Below are 20,357 nucleotides of genomic sequence, written 5' to 3'. Positions count from 1 at the left end.
CAATTACAATTTTTGTCCAAGAAATCACAACTTTAGTTCTGTAAATCGTAAGAGTTGAACAAAAAATTACAACTTGTTAAATATAATTTCTATTATTAAAAAATAATCTCCAATTGCAATTTTTGTTTAAAAAATAATAACTTTTATTTTGTGAATCGTAAGAATTGAATAAAAAATATAATTTATCTTGTGTAATTTCTATTATTAAAGAATAAATTTTCAAAATAACAAATTCTATTCATAATTTTTGTTTAAAGAATCACAACGTTTTTTTCAAAGAATCCCAAAATTGAACAAGAAATCACAATTTGTCAATAAAGATAAAATAATCTTTTCCTTAAAAAAGTTATGAATAAAAAAATATTTAAAAACTTTATTGATATTATGATATTTTGAGAGATCAGATTGTCATTTACATTATTTAAAAATTTTTTATTATCATTTTTCTTAATTTATATAGATAAAATGCTAAATTAAAAAAAGTAGAAAAGGGCTCCAAGCCAAGCCTTATTTTGTAGGACTTTTAGACTTGAGTTTGTAAGTTTTGTTATTAATTTTTTTTAACTAAATTCTCCAGCTCAGCCCTACATAAGGTAGGAGAAAAATGGGTTTATTCAAATTTTTATTTCTAATTATGACTATTTTCTTATAATGTGATAAGTTAAAGTTTAAATATTTTCTTTAAAAGGTTCTCATATTTAATATAATATTTAATCCTACCTCAAATAAGATTCTCAAACTCTAAAGCAAAAAATTATACAAATCTTTGCAATTACAAGTGGTTGTATATTTTTACTTCCTTTGTTAAAAAATATAAAGTATTTTTGATAGAATCTCACTTTAATAAAGTAGTTATTTTTTTTAAACTAACTCTATCTTTTCATATTTATTCATATTTAATGTAGTATTTTATCTTAAAATAAATATAAAGTGATTTATTTAATAGGAACACTTTAAAAAAATAATGATTATATTTTAAAAGATTAAAAATATTTTATATTTTTAAATATTTAATTTTTAAAAAATATTTTATATTTTTAAATGGAGGAAGTATATATTAACATTTAAGTAGAAGATCAAGCTGCCAGGCCATTAAGATTGAAGTCATACTCAAAAAAATTGTACTTATATAACTAATCATTACTTTTCCTGCCAAGCATTGATATTCATTACATATTTTTATTAAGAATTTACTGCTTGTTCATAATCTATATAATTAGTCATTATTTTTTTTATTAAATATTAATATTAATTTTGTATTTTCATTAAAAATTTATTGCTACGGCTAAAAGAAGTTTTTCAATTTAAAATTACTTAAATTGTCTTTAAGATCAACTGTATTATAAAATAGATTAAATGAATTATTATATTATCTATTGAAAATTAAAATATTAAAATTAATTGATTACACAATTTTCATATAAGATTTTGCTATCAAAAAGCTAAAAAAAAAATAGAAGGATAAATAAATGACAATATATTAAGTCTCTTAAATAATTTTGTCTTAAGCTCAAAAACTACTTCACATGACTTGCAGAAGACTTTAATAGTTAGTCATATGTATTTAATATATTTTTATTTAGTCAAATCAAAATATGAGAATTTAAAAAAAAATTACATACTTAACTTTATATATTCAATGTGCTTTTTTTAATTAAATTAAAATGTGAATATTGTATATATTGTTTATTCTATAATAAGTTTTTATTATTAATATTATCAATATATTAAAATCTACTTATTATGATTTGGTTAGATGAAAGTATATTAAGTATATAATGCTAAATATACAAGTCTTGTCCAATTTAAAATTGCTAATAATAAAAATTTGTTATAGACTTATAATATACAAAATATATAAAAAAATTTATATGTTTTGGTTTTATTATTAGAAACAATTACTTTAAATATAATAAGTATACAAGTTCTTCCCCCCCCCCCCAACTATAAGTTTTTCTCTCATTATTTTAAGATTAGGAGATAAGAGATATAATAAATTCATTATAGATAATAAATAGAGATAAATGTATAGATGAATTAAAGCATTTAAAATCATTTAATTTACCCATGCGACTTATCTTATTTTCATTAACTTTAAAGAGACCAATAGATGACGTCGACCAACCGTTCTCTATAAAAATAGCTACAGCGTTCTTCTTCGATCTCTGACTCCACTTCCCAGCCCTCTTCAGTCTTCTTCGATTCTAACTCCTTTGCCATTGATTGTCAAACTCCGTCCCTAGCGTTTCTCTTTGTCGGGCTTCTTCTTCCCTTCCGACCTCTGAACTCCATTTTTAAGCATTGAATTTGTTTGTGTCCAGCGAAACCCAATTTTGATGATGAATAGCTCAGTTTTCTGTGGCGCCCCGCCGCCGAAGCAGAGCGACGAGATCGAGTGGGAGATGAGGCCTGGTGGAATGTTCGTTCAGAGACGTGATGTTGGTGTTGACGATGACCACTTTGGAGCTGCTTCTTCCTCTCGTGCTGGTCCCGTGATCAAGGTCAATGTCTGCTATGGTTCCTCTCAGCACGAGGTTTATCTCCCAGCTGAATCTACCTTCCGTAAGCATCTTCTCTTGTATTTACGATTCCTCTTAGATTGTGCGTGAATTTGAACCACGGGTTTCAATTGAACTTGCTTATTGGACTGGATTATAGTGATCAGTTCGGGGGCAGGTATGTGAAGCTTTTCTATGAAGTAGCATGCCACATTGTCGCATATTTTGTGTCTGAAGGGTTCGGAACCTCCAGAATCAGGATTGTTGTGCTTTATTGAATGTATGATGTCAATTATGTGCTGTAATCTATCTATTAAGAAGTTCCATTTATATATCGTTTAGAACACTGATTTTGCTGGCATAGAGATCGATATGACCTTTTGATAACTAAACTTATACTTGACTAAAATATTATATTTGCTTGAAAATACTGAAATTTGCTGGAAATTGATAATTTGAAGGGAAGAAAGGAAAGATTATGGCTTTCACATTATATAACATGAACATATGCACATGTTGGAGGATCTTTTTTAGGTCTTATTAAACACAGCCAATTGATGCCAGCTCTGGGATATTATTTACCGGCCAAAGTCTTGGGAGAAAAGGTATCAATCAAGAAGAAAATAAATGCAGTGATACTCATTTACTGGTCAACTCTGGAATACTAATTTCTTATTCAAATTGGATAAAATTTTATGTTGTGTGAAAATACTAAGACCGTGTTCTACCTGGACTAAAGCTGTAGTTTAGCCTGATCGTTTCATTCGCTTAGTTAAAATTGTTTGAGCATATTAAAGGTTCATCCTGCATCACAATATTGATTGTTTCTTCATCTGGATTTTGGAGTCTATTTGAGGAAACTGGAACATGTCATAGAAGAAGCTTGAAATTGAGCTATGAAATATTTTTATGTTCTTGTTGAGTTATTGCGATACCTATTTACGAGTCTTCAATGACAGTGGATGTCAAGAAACTACTAGCACGCAAAACAGGTTTAGAGCCTACGGAGCAACGACTGTTCTTCAGAGGAAAAGAAAAACAAAATGAAGAGCACTTACACTTGGGAGGTGTAAAGGACAAGTCTAAAATGTTGCTTTTGGAGGATGCTGCTAGCAAAGAGAGGAAACTTGAGGAAATGAGAAAACAAAGTGAGATGTTAAAAGCTTCTCAAGCAGTTGCTGGAGTCAGGGTAGAGGTGGACAAGCTTTCTGAGAGGGTGTGCCCTTGTTTCCAATATAGCTAGTTATTGAAAACTCATGTTATATAGAGAATGATCATTAGTTGTATTCCAAATTTGCAGGTGGCTGCCTTGGAAGTGGCTGTGAATGGGGGAACCAAGGTCTCAGAGAAAGAGTTTCTTATATCAACTGAATTGCTTATGAGGCAGTTGCTGAAACTGGATTCTATTGAAGCTGAAGGTGAAGCAAAGGTGCAGAGGAAAGCTGAGGTAGTATTTCCTATTATGAAGTTTTAACTATTTGTTCGTTATTGATGTCTTCTTATCCATGCAATCCTTTGTTTCTTATATGGTAATTTGAGTAATAAAGTTTAGTGGAATACTGTGCTATGATTTTTGTGAAGTGATTTGTGCTACAATGCATCTAAGTGTTACCTCTAAAGTTTGACTGATGTTACTTCTAAGTGTTACATCTAAGTGATTTGTGTTACTATGCATATAATTGTTACTTGAATGTGTTATTCAGATATGGAATATTAGATTTTCTCATCCTTATCTGCTGACTGCTGTCAATTTAGCTGCATAATTTGATGTTGAAGAAAATCTTTTTTTTTTTAATAAAAAAAATTTGAAACACTTTGAAGAGTGTTGAACTATTTATTGGTTGTGGAGGTTCACTTGAGCCTTGACATTCACAGGCTGCTTAGAAACATGAAGACTAGTGATTCAATTGGGGTGGACCAGTAACATTACATATATAGAGAAAGACTGCTTTGAGTAGGCAAGTCTGATGTAGTATGAGTAGATATATATCCTGTATGCACGGCCATGGGATAAAGGGATGCATTTTACTGTTAGAATATTGTAAATGGGTGTAGACTTCGTATTCTTCTGTTTGCCTATGTTCATTAATTAGTAATTACCTTCAATTCATTCGAAAGTGCATTTTCTTCCTAATGGATATGACAAATCCTATGTTGGTCCTTCATATATGAACCAATTTTCAAGTGGGTTCCTATAGACTTCTAATTTCATCTTGGTCCCAGATGATTTAAAATCCATCCAAACTAGTTTACTGGTTGTAAACAGTGCCTTGGCACCATCCAAATTGAGTGGGTCCGGATGGTATTGAACTGACTTGAAATTACAAAAATGTTTTGGTCACTAGATGCATCAACTAAGTTGGCGATTCACTAATATAGTGACTCATTTGAATGGATTTTGAACCGTGAGAGATCAAAATGAAATTTAAGGATCAACTTGGGAATTGGTTAATCTGTGTAGGACCCAAAATAGGGTTCAAGGAGCATGAGGATTACACTTATTGCCTTTTAAGGCCTGAACATCTGCTTTACAGTACAACCTTTCTTAGGTACGTAGGGTGCAGAACTTCGTTGATGCACTAGATTCTCTAAAGGAGAGAAACTCCAAGCCTTTTAGCAAGAATGGCAATGCAGTCTCAGTAACAACCAAATGGGAGAACTTTGGTTCTGGAATGGGAAGCTTGAAAGCCCCACCTCCAATGTCATCATCCTCAGGGCAAGGATCTCAAGATTTTGAGCAGTTTCATTAGTTCAGAAATTGCTCTCTCTGTTTCTTGAAAACTTTTGTGGAGAATTGAATTTTTGAGCATGTACAAAACCCTTTGATTCTTTATTCAGCTTTCAAATATTTTCTTTGAAGTTACACCTATTTCGTTTTTGGTTTTTGTCTTTAAAGTCAGGCAGTCTATAATTTATGTTTTTTGACTTGGTGCTACCGCCACGTTGTTTTATGCCAGGTATCAAAATGTGGAGCGGCCATTAAACTAGTCGAGGCAATAATTTAAAAGTCAGTGGTCTAATCAAGGATTAACTTGGTGTCACATATGTATATTTTAATTTAAAGATACACAAATATTCATATTTAACTATGAAAAAGAATAATATTCAAATAATGAAGTCATTAATTCTCAAGTAAATGAAAATTTTAACCATAAAATTGTATACATGTCTTGTACCGATATTAATTATAAGTTTCTAACAATAATGACATACAACAACATTAAGAATATTAAGAGATTTAGATTTGATTTATCATTCAATATTTAGAAGAGGAAAGCGAGGAAAAAAATTAATAAAAGTAACTCAGATTACCCATTAATCCCGTTTGAGTTGAATCCAGATTGACTAGTTCACAGCGTCCCCAATTCACCTCATCAACCAGACTGGCTTGATGACCAGTTCACCAGGTTACTGGTCTGGTATTTCATATCATGATTTTGTCAGTTTGAGTAATTGACTTTTGACATGTTTGCTTCAATCTATTTTCCGGGGGCGTACACTGCTTGTAAACAAGTTGCACCGCCCTCAAATTTTACATAACTATTATTATAATATCTAGCAAGAAAATATATAATTATAAATAGTAATATGAGAATGATGCTCAACCAGTCATCGTTGAAAGAATTTATATTTTTCGAAAATGAAATTGGATTTTGACTTATTCGAGCGAGGTAATTGAGTCATTAAAGAAGTTGAAATTATCGCAACAGTACACTTGTTTTCTTTCATTCACATAGCTAGTGCTTATTATTCTGAGAAGCTAAATCCCTGTTGCCTAAACCAAAGGGCATTGGTCAAAATAGTTGACTTTCATGGATCTGAAAAATATTTTTCGAAGTAAATCTTTAAACATAATTAATCAAATTGCTTCTAAATCCAGACATAAATAAATGAGATTTATCACTGTATTATCTGGATCATAAAAATCTCCTTCATCTAACATTGAAAGGTACATAATAAGACAATAAGTCTCTGCATTTGCCAGGAATATAGTTCCATTAAAGGCCCAAAAATAATTAAAGAGTGGATAGCTAAAAGTTGTTATAAAGATCACAATTAGATATTCTTTCACATATTATTGCAGAATTTAAGATTAATTGTATTGTTTATATTTCATTAGTATTGAGGTCTTGTAATAAATTTTATATTTTACGCTAATAATTCATATACATGAAAGCATATTAAATGTATATAAGTTTAGGTTTGGGGCAAGAGGTCACTTCAACCAAAATTTGATACATCTCTGAGACATTGGATAAAAAGTATAGTCGATAAATTAACTTTGGGTGTCATATATTTGAAGAACTGTGTTAAGACACAGGAATGCCAGTTTTTTCCCCCCATTCATAAAAATCAACTATATATAATATATTTATAGAAAATAATTAAAAAAAGTCTTAACATAAAAAACGAATGCTATGCATAAACATTCTTTTGCATCGCATTTTCTTTAAATATATATACTTGTATGACAGTAAGTAATTCAATTTATTTTCATTAGTTAATATATATTGCCTATAGCTAATTATGACAATATATATTACGAAATATGTCTTTGGTAGTTGTACTGGTGTGCAAAGTGCAATGTTTATAAGTTATGACAGTATCATATCAATTATTGATTATTATTTAGTATTTTATATTATTTATTTATGATTCCAAATTTAGCCTTTTGTTATGGTTGTCATTTACCATGAAAACAACAAACAACAGTGCAACAGACAGATCACACATTAATCTACACAAAAAACCAAAAAACAAAAAAAAAAAAATACTCCTGATCATATATATCATCAGAAACTTGCTATCTGTTCCCCCCACTACCTTCCTATCTGTTGCCCTCCACTTGATGTTATTATACATTTCACAATTGAAAATCTACAATGTTAATCCAAGCTTGCCACCATGTGAACTTCATCAAATAGCCTAAAATATTTGTTCTTGAAACTATTCATTTTATAACTAGTTTCTAGCACTGGCCCGCCGTCTATTGTAGATATCTACTTATAGGTTGTTTGTGTCAATAATTTATAATAAGTTGATTAAGTTCTTCAATTGACATTTATACTGAATGGCAATGGTGAATATGTGTGTGAATAAACATGTATAAATAGCACTAAGGATATTAATTCCCTTTTTTTTTTGGGAAAGGTTTCTTTAATTACACCAAGCAAAACATGTATAAGGAATAAAATGAAAAATGAAACGTGATTATCGATGGCAATATTTTAGGAACATGCTTAATTATCTGACATATAAAATTAAAATTTCATTAGTTTTTTATTAAATATTTGTAAAAAAAAATTTCCCCCTTTCACTTCCACATTTATTTTCTTTTTCATTACATTATTGAATCATGAGTTCAGATTACTGTTACATTATTTTCCAAATGAAATAGCTAGTATTAAAATCAACTAATTCTTAAGTTCACAAGACTCTAATACTATCTTGCTAATCATAATTCAATGTTAAATTATTTTCATTTAACATGATTCTATCATAATAGCCTGATCATAACTAACAAAGAAAATTCCTTATACGATACACACACATGAATATTAATTAGGAAGTTGTGAGAATTAGTAATGAGTTATTTTGGACGAGTACTTCAAGATCTCACTTAGAATTTGTCTTATTCATATAGTCAGATCCAGAGTACTGGCCATTTCCCTCCTTGCTTTCTCCTTGTTACAGTGTTCTCCTTCGTCGGACCATGAAATTTGAGAGTACAAAGACAGTGAGAGATTGCTATGATCAATTTCATCGTTCTCTTCCAAATGATTCCTTGCTTGATGATTCTTCTTTGCACTATCAACATCAACCCTGGAATTTAACTTCAGCGATAGATCCAAATCAAGGGGATGATCCATATGCTCACGATAAGCCTTTCGTTTCAGCGTCTTTGTTTGATCCTGATCCTTCATCATTGGAAGAAGAAGCTGTTCTCCTGCTCTTGTCGGTCCCATATGGTTCGCGGAGTTAAGATCAGTGATATTCTGCTGGCTCAAACTGGTTCGATTGTAGATGTGTTCATGGCCATCACCAAATGAGAGAACTTGATTTTCTTTTGGCTCATAGATTTTATTTGTTGATAACGATGATGATGATAAATTTGAAGGGTCCGCCTGGAAAATGCTGTGAAACCCAGACGACCTGGATTCATGATCTATCAGACTCCGACCCGTGAACGGGCTGTGAACCATTTTGTCATACACACCCAAGAAAGCATCCCCACATCCATATCTGTAAAGGGAAAGAAATCCTTTGAGATCGACTCATGAAAAATAGAAATATCGATTATATTTTACTTTTTAGATATCTCATATATACTCAAACTTTATATTAAACTTTGAGATAATTGTATATATAGTACCTCAAGGTTGAAGTTTGCCAGGGATTATAACCTTGAAGCATGGGAATTTGGCTGAGGTTGTAGATATTTCTGTCCCCACTTTCTACAAGGTGTCTATGATCAGCCAATACTGTCATCATGTAATGAGATCAAGTTATATTTTTATAAGAAGCTTGTATTAATAAAAAATTAACCCTAATCAAGTTATTATAACTGCAATTACAATTAATGAGAAAATATTCTCTTACCTTGGCTTGGATCGTCTACCTTCTTGCTCCTATACATCTAGCAAAAGAAAATATATAGATATGATCGAACATAATCTATGTGAAAATTATATGCATAAACAATCAACACTTACACAACATCATCTAAGGTTCAAGTACAGTTTGAGGTACAAAAATAACTTCACTTTTAGAGTATTAATAATTACTGCTTCAAAGAAAGGCCATATTCAAGAAATGAAACCATGGATACTTTTTTTCTTTACCTGTAAGTGGCTCTTAACATGCGCAATACTCAAGCCTTTGATGTTCATTAATTGGAGAACCAGCTTGGGTGTTGCTCCTACACCAACATATACAGATGAAGAAATATACATAAACAGAAATTAATTAATATGTGAATAAAAATTAGAAATTCATGAAGAAAATATGGTATTTGAACTTACTCTCCTCTCCCCCAAGCCTTTGAACGGCATGAACAAAGCGAAGATGAAGATCAGGAGTCCATCGAAGTCTTGGCATCTTGGATCTCACATAAGGCCTCACTGATGGCTTCTTCTCTGTCTCTTCGACCGTGCTATTGCTTGAGCTTCCTCCATTGTTGTTCATATTTTTCTTACCTTCTTCTTCTTCTTCTTCTCCTTCTTCTTCTTCGGTCTTGCTCTTGGTCTCCCACGCTTCTTCCAATTCGTTGCAATTATAAACAGAAGGGCTTGTTTTAGAGCATTCCGAGCCTTCGTTTCTTCCTTCCATGATCTCTAACTTCAACCAGAAACTTATTAATTCCTGCTATGCTTTTCTCAGATCGAATTCCATTTTCAATAATAGAATTAAACCTTCAAGACTAATTAAAAGAATAAGCAGATAGGGATTGAAGATCTTAACACGATGATTGGTCTACTATATCATCATCATCAGGAGAAAGAAAAAGAAAACCTTGGTTGATCTCTGCAATACCTACGAAGTTAATCAAAGTTATAGATATGATGAACAGTACTGAATGAACAGAAAAAACCCTAGGTATCTAGCTGATCGATCTTGACCTAGAAGCTATAATAACTTAGAAGACCTTCTCTCTCTTTTTCTGCGTGTAATTCTGGGAGAAAAGTAGATGAAGAAGAAATTGGGAGATGATATCATGAGCATATCTGTTGATGATGGAAATTATATATGTTTTAAATATGCATGGGTCATGGAATGCAAGGAATATACTCATATAAATTATATCATGTGACACCAAACTTTTTTGTTTCCAACTTGAAGAATAAGAAAAATATTTTAGGTTTATCAGTTGGACCTTGCATATTTTATATATGTAGTACAAAAAAATTAGCATTATTTTGAAGAAAGAACGACACACATAAATTAGATTCTTTATTGATAAGAATATAATTCAGCACAGTGAGTCATCTTATGAGAATAAAAATAGTTCAAAATTAGATCTCACTCCCTAAGAATACGGGGTTGTCTTATAAGTTAATCTATAGATTCTTTTTTATCAATTTAACTGTCTTGCATTCATAGACTCATCACTTTTTCACTATCAATTAATTAATGCACTTTCTCTAAATCACTAGAATTAATAGAGACTTACATGTAATGTAATACAGTAATAATACATTATCACAAATTTAATTTCCCAGATTTATCAATATGTACAAACCAACTCTATGCATCCTATAATTTGAAGGCTTGTTTGGAGGGGCGGAACCAGCCCTTAAGTTGTTTTGGGGGGGGGGATTTTTAAGAAAATAGATGTATATTTAATTTTATTAGTTAAAATATATTATTATATGATAATTATTAGAAAAAAATTACATAAATATTTCAAGAAAATTTTAAAAAAATACAAGATACCATATATCTAACATATTAATTTTAAGAAAAATTTAAATATAATATATAAAATGCTTATATCACAAATATCATATGTTTTCACTTGTCATTACATATTGATGTTTTTTAGAAAATTGGGATAGAAAATAATAAAATTTTATGAAAAAAAATTAATAAACCAATAAATGCATGAAAAAATTAAATTTTTTTATTGAAATATATTCTCTCTAGTTTTATTTATAATCCACTCTTAGTATTTTTACCAAAACCAAGAAAAACTTAAACTTCATTCATTTTGTCAAAAAATTTGACAAGTTTTTAACTTTATTCTCATTAAATGTACATACTTTAAAAATAAAATATGTATCATTTATAACACCCCCAACATTTAATAAAGAGAGAAAGATAAAAATAGATGTAATAATTATTGAAGTGTTTTATAAATAAGATCAGAATAAATATTTTTTCTCTATCGTATAAGTAGGACCAAAATAGTACAAATGAAAGAAATGTATGCATATTATATTATCTACACATTAAACTGAAAAGTATATTTGTATAAATAATTAACTAGAATGCAATAGTATACTTTATTTTAACCAAGAACTAAGATGCAGCGTGACTTTGTATTTTTTTTTTTTTTTTTTTTCCTGGTGGTGTTTGTAGTGTTAAGGGGTTGCCTGTTTGGATTAAAAAAAAAATTTGAATATACATCATTCAAAATTATTTATTTAAAATCAATGTTATGAAAATCAAATTATACTGGCCTGTTCTGCTAATTAGTTAACCGATAAATTGAATCTTGACTCATTAATCCATAGCACTGAAAGAGTAAAAATTGAACAAAATCCTTTTATATACCGTATAAAGAAGCCAATGATTATCATTATTAAATAACTGGCTCATCTCAAACAGCTCATCAATTGTATTATATATAAATATACAAAATACATATTTGTATGCACATATATCAAGGACTTATAGACTAATGGACAAAATGATTGGCTCCATAACACATTCATAATTTTTTTCAATATCATTCGATATTTGGTATTACTGACTAATCGGAATCTAAATCGAGTCAAATTTAATTGGAAGCAACCCCTTTCAATATGATTTTTTTTCTCAAAATTTTAAATCATGATTATTCTTAAGGAGTCCTGTTGGGAACTTATAGCTAGACATGCATTATATAAGTATAAATGAAGTTGAAGTTGTATTAAACTTTAATTTAGCTAGTCAACTTTAAAAATGGCCTGATTGTGCGTGGAGGGCATAAATGTATGAAAAAAAAGGAGTAAAGGAAAGGAGATGGAAGTGGTTAGCAATGAAGTGTGTGATGCCTTGCTGTCTGTGATTCAGACCCAAAAGCCAAAAAGATAAATAACTCATCATTTCACGGGCTTTGTTCCCCCTCCACCCCCCAACACCACCCCCCAAAAAAAAAACTCTTCCCAAATTTAATATTATTTTGATTATTTCATTGAGGGATTAGGTATTTTTATCTCAAATATTTCCTTTAATGTATTGTCTGCCTTTAATTTTATTTGTCAAGTCAATATTAATAGAATTTTCCTTCATTGATTTAAAGGTTCATTCATTTAGTTAATTAAATCCTGCGGCATTTCTTTGTTTTTAATTCCTTTTTTTGGTTAATTATGATGATTAATTAAGAGATATACCATATCTGCTAATTTTAGTGGTGTACTCCTGAACTTAATTGGACACTAATAAGCTTGATTAATTGCAGCTGGTGGGTATTAAGTTTTATTTTATATTAAGAATAAGTAATTTAAAAACTGACCAACATTAAGTTTATAACGTAGTGTTAAAAACAGGTTAAACCAACTAGGCTTTTTTTTTTGGGGGTCTGACCTGACTAGCTGAATTAGTGTCTTAGTTGATTCAATAAAATAATTTGTTCATAATTGATTTATTCATAATTCAATTACAGTTTTCACCATTAATTTTGAATCAGTTTAATAACTAGTTTATTTTTTAGTATTTTGGTTTATATTTAAAAATAATTAAAGATTCTTTGATGAATATAGGAAATTAAGAAAATATAGCCAAAATATTTTTTGAACCACGACTAATATTCAACAATGCAAAAAAAGAATTAAATGGTGAGTGGTTGGTGGGGAGAAAGCAAAGCATTATGGTTTAGAGTTTGGTTGGAGGATAAGAAGCTTTTTGATTCCACGCACGTGCATGAGCGTGTGTGTGGGCATGCATGTGTATGCAAATGCATGCATGGACCGTGACTCGAATCATCAAAATGAAAGTTAAAGCAAACCATAAAGACAAATCTCTTTCTTTATTCACAAGTTCCTTGACTATTCTACTTCCCTTTTTGTTAACTTTTTTTTCTTTTGCCAAAAATAATTCCACTTTCTTCAAATATTCCATCGTTTCTTAGCTCTTTTTTTATGCTTTGGGTACATAAAATTGAAGTTCTTTGAAAAATGAAAATGTTAGGAAAAAATGCTTTTGTTGTGTTTGGTATATGTTATAACGTGACCTTGTTATAATTTCCATATTTATCGAAGAAAATTAAAGCTTTTCATTCCCGTTTCCTTTCTTTCCCTTTTCTCGTCATTTTAAACCAAACAGAAACGATCTCTTTGGTCCTTCTTATAACCTGTCTCTCAATTTGATTATTCCATTAACTTCTTTTGCTACATAAAAATTAATTTGTTTCAATGAATTGGGTTTTGTATAGCGTACATACAAGGACTAAAACAAGGAAAATGTTGACACTTTGAGATCTTGCAAGAAAAATAATGTGTTAGGATTATATCTAAATGTAAGTAGATTTGAGTTGACATGATATATAAGTTTCACTTTAGATAAAGTTAAATTTAATAAATAATATATAATAAAATGAAAATATATATAAACTTTAGTCTTGAAGTTTTGAATTAAGGTATGTGATGCCATTCACTCCTTCTGCCACTCATTGCTCATTTGTGGTAATAGAGTCAGATTTCCCTTAGGATCTAAAAATTTATATTATGCATACATTTGAATCTCAAAATGAGACTGGTCTTGGTTGAAGTCACATGGACTTGTGTATGCACCACCTCGTTTGAAAATTAAAAACATCCGCTTGAAAGTGGGTGATGAATTTCACTTGAAAAAAACTTAAGCGTCGTTTGGTTATTAAAAAGGAAAGAAATATAATATATTTAATAAATAAATATAAAAATAGAATGATTGAGATGTGGGTAGAGATAAATCAACCACGTTCTTGAGGAGGAAGGGTAATTCAATTCGTGATCATAAGTTAGGCATATTTACAAGATTTGAAAAAAGTGTGATGATTCTTACCTTTATAGTATGGTGTATTGAGTTTTATTATTGAAAGATGATAATTTAATTCATTTTTGTTGTTAATTATGTTTTAAAAAAAATACAATCATCAGTTCATATAGGTTTGTTGGGTTTTGCTTTTAGTCTCTATAATTTTTTAGTGTTTTTAGTCTATGTAGTTTCAGCAAGATTGAGAAATGTTTGTTACTCAAATCCTTATAGTTTTAATGCTTTTAGTTCCTATAAAAACTGAAAAATATTGAAAAAAATCAAGAGACTAAAAGCAAATTTCGATAAATGACAAGTATCAATGGTTATGTTCTCCCTTATGTTTTTATTCATTCCATTTTTATTCTTTCCAATAACTAAATGACTCCATAATTTTGATGGAAAGCCACAAAAGTTAACTTGAAGCAATTCTTAACTGTAATTAATTAGTCTTTTTGTTTGTATACAAGGTGTCTGAGTTTGCAAAGATATATACAAATTATATACATATATATACTAATAAAATTTTTATACTGGAAATAAAATTTGAGTCCAGTGTCATGATTGCATAAGATTTAATTCAAAATAAAAAAAAACTAGAGGGCTAGCAGATTAATTTTCTCATCATCATCATCATTATTTGATCGTAGTGTGCCAAACTTTATATTGTAATGGATTAATAATTTGCGAGGGAAGGAAAGATTCACCACAGCAAGTGTGGACAGTAGACAACTAAGGTCAACGCTAAACAGTGATATAATGGATCGATTTTCTTGAAATCTATAATTTTCAATTCTGACCACACAATCACTTATCCAACTTGCGTTACAGTGTGGCCCTATTAATGCGGATCAAACATCCTTATTCTTGTTTTACAATATTGAGCATGTCTGTCTTTATATGTGTGGGTTATTATCATAAATTAGAGCATTACAATTAAAAATTATTATCATTTACATAAATCTGGATCCGTATATATACTTTATAGATCTACATATTTCAATTCTGCAATGCGATCAATTTATGCGTGGGTCATTAATTCTTTTATATATGCTGCCACGCATTCACTTAATTATAATGACAAAACAGACTCGCTTAGTCCTTTTAGGATTAAATGGCATTTTAAATATTATTAATTCCAATATGAAATTGCTTGTTGATTGAGTTTGAATTGTCACTCCAGTTAGAAAACAGAATACAAGGGTGGAGGGCCAAAAAATTGTTATATTACCAAAAAAACGTAACTTATTATGATCATCGATGTTTTGCTTCATTTCAAATTTTATAAAGAACTTAAGGGATTGAAGTAAACTTAGACAACAATTAAATGTTATGTTTGAATATATATATATATATATATATGGATTTAAATTTGGGCAAAGTCCTCTAGTTGAGCACTTAAAAATTTATGAATCTTAATTTCTTCATAATTTAAAATCCTATTTAAACTTTTATTATTTTAAATCTTCATGTGCACTTTCGAAGCACTACCTAATAGTAATAACTTTTGTTATTTAAACTATTCAAATAAAGAATTTTAAATTCATGAATTTAAAATGTGATATTTTAAATTTAAATCTTTCAATCCAAAAACTACCTAAAAGATATGAAAATATGAAATAATTAAGGGCCAAAGATTCTATGGTGAATTATTCTAAATTTTCTGTTCTCATTTCAAAAAATTTTCAAAACAAAATTGCAAGTGATATTTTCTATTTGTAAAGCTAGGTAAACTTGTTAAATATATCATTTCCTGAAAATCAGTTTCTTTAATAAATTAACAATCTTGTAAATTTGTGTTTTGAGAATTGCAAACAAGGTACGAGAATAACAAATTACTAGAAGTGATAATATGTTTGACAGATTTTTCCTATACAAATTAGTTAATTTCACTCGCAAATTCTTATTTTGATTGTTGCAAATCATGGAATAAGAGTAATAACAAATTCTTAGATATATTCATAACAGGATTTTTTTTATTTTAGATTTCAAAATTTTTTGGTCCTTATTTATTTTTAATCAATCTTTTGGTCTTTTATTGTCATTTTCCCTTTATCACTCAAGATCTTACTGATGAGCGATGTGTATATATCTTTATAAGTAATTTTTTACTTTAAAAGTATGTTCTGATCTTGATGAATCTTTGAATCCAATCCAACTAAATTTTAACACAATAGTTCAAATAATCTCATAGGGAATTAGGGATTCCAAAAATTAACCAAATGGGTCTAATTCTTGTATCACATATTTTTGAGAAGTTTTATCTGAAAGATTCTCTGCTTTGGATTTTTTTTAAATAAATTTATGAAATGACATTTTTTAAATGATTTCCACACGACACTGGCTTTTTTTTTTTGGTTGGGCAAAACGCTACCAATAAATTAGATTGTACTTTTATTTTTATATTATTATTTTTTTCATAATTGAATATATATATTATTTTATTTTTAATATTATTCTCTTGTATCAATTCAATGTATTTATTATTTTATTTCGAAACACACGTTTCTCAAAAAATAAAATAAAATAAAATCTATATAGAAATATATTATCATTCTTATCAACTACCAATGCAAAATTATATTGTTTGCTAGCTAGCTCGGGTGGATTAACTCCACATCTAGATGGCCACACATGCAAATTAATACGAAAAATATTCTTTGATGGCATTTTCAACACCTATTTTATATAATGTGTGTGTGTGTGTGAATATATAGATGTATAAGTATACTTATATATGCGGGCCACATGATAGCTTCTTGCTAATTTTTTTAACCCATGACAGACAATAACATGTAATCATACTTACGTATATAATGAAAATTAAAGAAAACTGCAATCACATCATTCTTTTAATTAGTCTTTATGGCATTGAATCGTAAAAATTGGCAACTGATGATACCCGTTCAGCATGAGGAAAAGTTACTGTTCATCATAAAAAGTTGGGGATCCCATAAAAAGTTATTGTGAATTGTAAAAATTGGCAACGGATGATGTCCCGTTCAGCAGGTATTAGAATTAATGGGTGTTGGACATTTTTCTTCCTGTAATTTCTTTTGAAGAGTTTTGTACATCCTGTATTAATAAATTGGACATTTCTACCTCAAAATTATTTTTCAAAAGAGCAAAAATCTCTCTCCATTCATGATCCATTAGCTCTACTGTTTTCTATTGGCATGGCATGTTTTTTAGTGTTAATTTACTTATGAGCTATTTTTTTAAAAGTGTTGGACACTTTAAAGTTTTTTTTCCTTCAAAAAGAGCCGGGCATTCTATATAAATAATGGGGTATTTTTTTTTTAAATTATTTTTTAAAGGAGCAAAAAATTTCCCTCCATTGATCAAAGGAAAATATGTGGGACAAATGCACTTTAACCCAAATTTAAATTTTACATTAATCATAACCTAAGGCTTGTCACTTATATCAAACTAGCTTATGCTAGTTTAGAAGGATTCATCATGTACTAATATAGCTGTGATTAATTCTCTAGTTACTCGATGACAAACTATCATACATATTTAATATGGTGTACCTCCGAACAACAATATAAAGCATCTTCTAGAAGCCTTAGTTGGTTCAAGATATAACGTGTTAAATAACTTTTGTAATTGTTTTTTTCAAGTATACCCTTACTTCATGTATTACTCTTTTTGAAAAAAATGATGGATTAAAATTTTAATTGTCATTATTAAAGCACTTATATAAGGTATTTAATAAGGGTAAAATTAAAAAGATGTAATTTTTTTTTGAAAAATTAATGTTTCAACTAACATTTTTTCAAAACTATGAATTAATTACCAATGCTTTATATTTTAATCCGGAGGGACTATGTCAAAAAATAATTAAGGTTTATTTCCCTTGATATTAAAAAGAAGAAATTTCAAATGTAAAATTGGTTTTCATAACTAGAGAGGTGAATAAAGATAATAGCTCATTATTCTACATATTGGGCTGGGGATCCACGGTGATTAAGTCAAAACAAACATTCAAAATTTTAAATATTTTCGATCCAGAATATAGTGCAAATATTGATCATCACACATTATAATACTATACATATATTCTATCGCCCCAGGTTCACTGATAATAATAACAGCAATAATGCGTAACGATTATCTATCTCTTTTTCTCATTGCGGTCAATTCAGGCAACTACGAAAAAGAATATAAAAGTGATCAAATATATAAATATAATAAGATATATTAGAATACAATTGTGCAAACAGTATTAGAGAATAAAACTAAGAGATTTGACCCTTAGTTGAATTTGACTCGCATAAAGCTGATACAACTTATTATGTACGTAAATTTATATATATAATGTGTGCGTGTAAATAAAAGAGCATGACTTGTTACCAAAGTGTATGGCGTTACGTGGACATACACGTTGACTCCACGTGATTTAGTGTACCAACTAGCTAGTATATATCCTTATCAACAACAACCACTGTGTATCATTCAGTTTGAATTAGTTAATAATAATGACTTGTTCAATCAGTATGTGTATTACGCGTCATAACTTGATAATAACTGAACCATGATTAATAGTTTAACTTAATTTAGTTTTCATTTGATGAAAAGCACATACTATGTAATCAGTGCAAAATCACCAATTAAATAAACTGATTAGTATAGTTTACAAATTACCAACACCATTTTGTTTTTTCTTTTTTTTTTTCTTTTTTCTTTTTTTTTTTACCACTCCATCATCAGTAGTGGGGTCAACATTGACTCAACAAAGGCGTTTTCCCATTTTGTTTGAAACTAAATTCTGTCATCAGGCATTGCGAGGACGTGATTCTCTAACTTGAATGGGGAAGGCTCATTTTTATGGGCCGTATATTGGGCTTAGCCCATTATATTTTTGTGTTTTTTCATACAACATATTTGTGTTGATGAATGCCTACAAAGCCTTCTACTTTTTCCCCCAACAAGATATTGCTTGCCAAAAATAAAAAAATAAAAAAAATCCCTTGATAGAATTTCTCGCTCGCGCTCTCTCTCTCTCTCTCTTACACACACACACACACACAAAGATGCGAAGCACAACAAGCGGATGCGTGTTGTATAAATGGAAAATTAATTACATTATTTACAAGTGATGAATATTACATAGAAAATTAAATATGTCTAATTATGAATACAATTAGTATCCTCCTCTACGGTTCCTATTTTCTAAAAAGACTCTTTAACCCTTAATATTGCAAGACATGTTGAAAGTTATTATCATTTTTAATTGTAAATTTTAATTCTACAGCTTATCAGCCACTACGTATTTCTTTCTATTTTTAATAGGAATAAAATTAAAAAAATTATTTTGAAATATATTTAATAAGCTAATCATTATTTCTTGATTCTAGTAAAGTAATTGGAAGCATCATATAAAGTAACTTATTAGCTAGAGAGAATAATATCGTTGAATATAAACTTTTCTATTAATTAGTCTTTTTTTTTTGGGAGAATTTTTATGAGGGTCCTCAAAATCAAATTAATAACATGCATGGTCCAAAATATTTTGAAATTCTTCCGTAGGCCCAATGGCCTTAATGGCAATAATTCTATTTTTATAAAAATAAAAAACTCACTGTCACTGAGGCTCTGGCCTTCGACTACCGTGCCTTAATGTCATGTTCGTGTATGTGTGAGTAATTGTTTATATATTAACATGTCCAGGAATAATCAAGACGATGAAAATATTTGAACAAAAATTATAACATATATATTTTAGTATAATATTAATAAAATGTTAATATTGAAACAACAAATTGTTAAACAAATTGAAAAAAAGTTAATTTTAAAAAATTGACACTTTTTTTTTTTGAATAAGTCACGTTCATATATGTATAAATAATTATTTGGATATGAACACTATGTCTAAGAATAACCAAAGTTGATGAAAATTTGAATAAACAAAGCCAATGAAAATGCTCGAAAAAAATTATAACAAATATATTTTTATTTAATATAATTTTGATAAAATGTCAATATTGAAATAATAAGTTGTTAAAAAAATTGAAAAAAATTTAGATTTGAAAAATTGATAACTTTTTATGTATGCGTAATTGGTTTTTCAAATATGAATAATAATATGTCCATGAATAATCAAAGTCAATAAAAATACTTAAAAAATAAATTTATAACATATAT

At 29.1% G+C, this 20,357-nt stretch overlaps 2 protein-coding genes across 3 annotated transcripts; one reads left to right on the top strand and one right to left on the bottom strand.

Moving 5' to 3' along the window:
* The first annotated feature begins 2,137 nt into the window (after positions 1-2,137).
* Positions 2,138-5,370, top strand: LOC129291245 (BAG family molecular chaperone regulator 4-like). 2 transcript variants are annotated; one of them, XM_054928511.1, is made up of 4 exons: positions 2,138-2,562; positions 3,458-3,693; positions 3,799-3,945; positions 5,048-5,370. In XM_054928511.1, exons 1-4 carry the CDS (start codon positions 2,337-2,339, stop codon positions 5,246-5,248), a joined length of 810 nt encoding a protein of 269 aa, XP_054784486.1. In that variant the 5' UTR covers positions 2,138-2,336; the 3' UTR covers positions 5,249-5,370. The 2 variants fall into 2 exon arrangements, with proteins under 2 accessions (XP_054784486.1, XP_054784485.1); XM_054928510.1 differs by having other exon boundaries at positions 2,141-2,562; positions 3,458-3,714.
* A 2,662-nt stretch (positions 5,371-8,032) lies between these two features.
* Positions 8,033-10,195, bottom strand: LOC129291537 (putative Myb family transcription factor At1g14600). The gene is made up of 5 exons (XM_054928950.1): positions 9,521-10,195; positions 9,341-9,417; positions 9,099-9,135; positions 8,872-8,980; positions 8,033-8,741 (listed from the first exon to the last, which is right to left on the bottom strand). Exons 1-5 carry the CDS (start codon positions 9,825-9,827, stop codon positions 8,135-8,137), a joined length of 1,137 nt encoding a protein of 378 aa, XP_054784925.1. The 5' UTR covers positions 9,828-10,195; the 3' UTR covers positions 8,033-8,134.
* Positions 10,196-20,357: the final 10,162 nt, after the last annotated feature.

Source organism: Prosopis cineraria, unplaced genomic scaffold (genome assembly GCF_029017545.1).
Source record: "Prosopis cineraria cultivar Desert tree isolate PC_DT_omini unplaced genomic scaffold, ASM2901754v1 PC13, whole genome shotgun sequence".
NCBI lineage: Eukaryota > Viridiplantae > Streptophyta > Magnoliopsida > Fabales > Fabaceae > Prosopis > Prosopis cineraria.
This window is presented reverse-complemented; position numbering and strand designations above follow the sequence as displayed.

Coding starts and splice junctions, on each gene's coding strand:
- LOC129291245 (XM_054928510.1), top strand. CDS start 2,337: ATGATGAATAGCTCAGTTTTCTGTGGCGCCCCGCCGCCGAAGCAGAGC. Junction 2,563..3,457: donor CCCAGCTGAATCTACCTTCC/GTAAGCATCTTC, acceptor CTTCAATGACAG/TGGATGTCAAGAAACTACTA. Junction 3,946..5,047: donor AGGTGCAGAGGAAAGCTGAG/GTAGTATTTCCT, acceptor AACCTTTCTTAG/GTACGTAGGGTGCAGAACTT.
- LOC129291537 (XM_054928950.1), bottom strand. CDS start 9,827: ATGGAAGGAAGAAACGAAGGCTCGGAATGCTCTAAAACAAGCCCTTCT. Junction 9,418..9,520: donor AAGGCTTGGGGGAGAGGAGA/GTAAGTTCAAAT, acceptor ATGTTGGTGTAG/GAGCAACACCCAAGCTGGTT. Junction 8,742..8,871: donor TGGCAAACTTCAACCTTGAG/GTACTATATATA, acceptor TTCCCTTTACAG/ATATGGATGTGGGGATGCTT.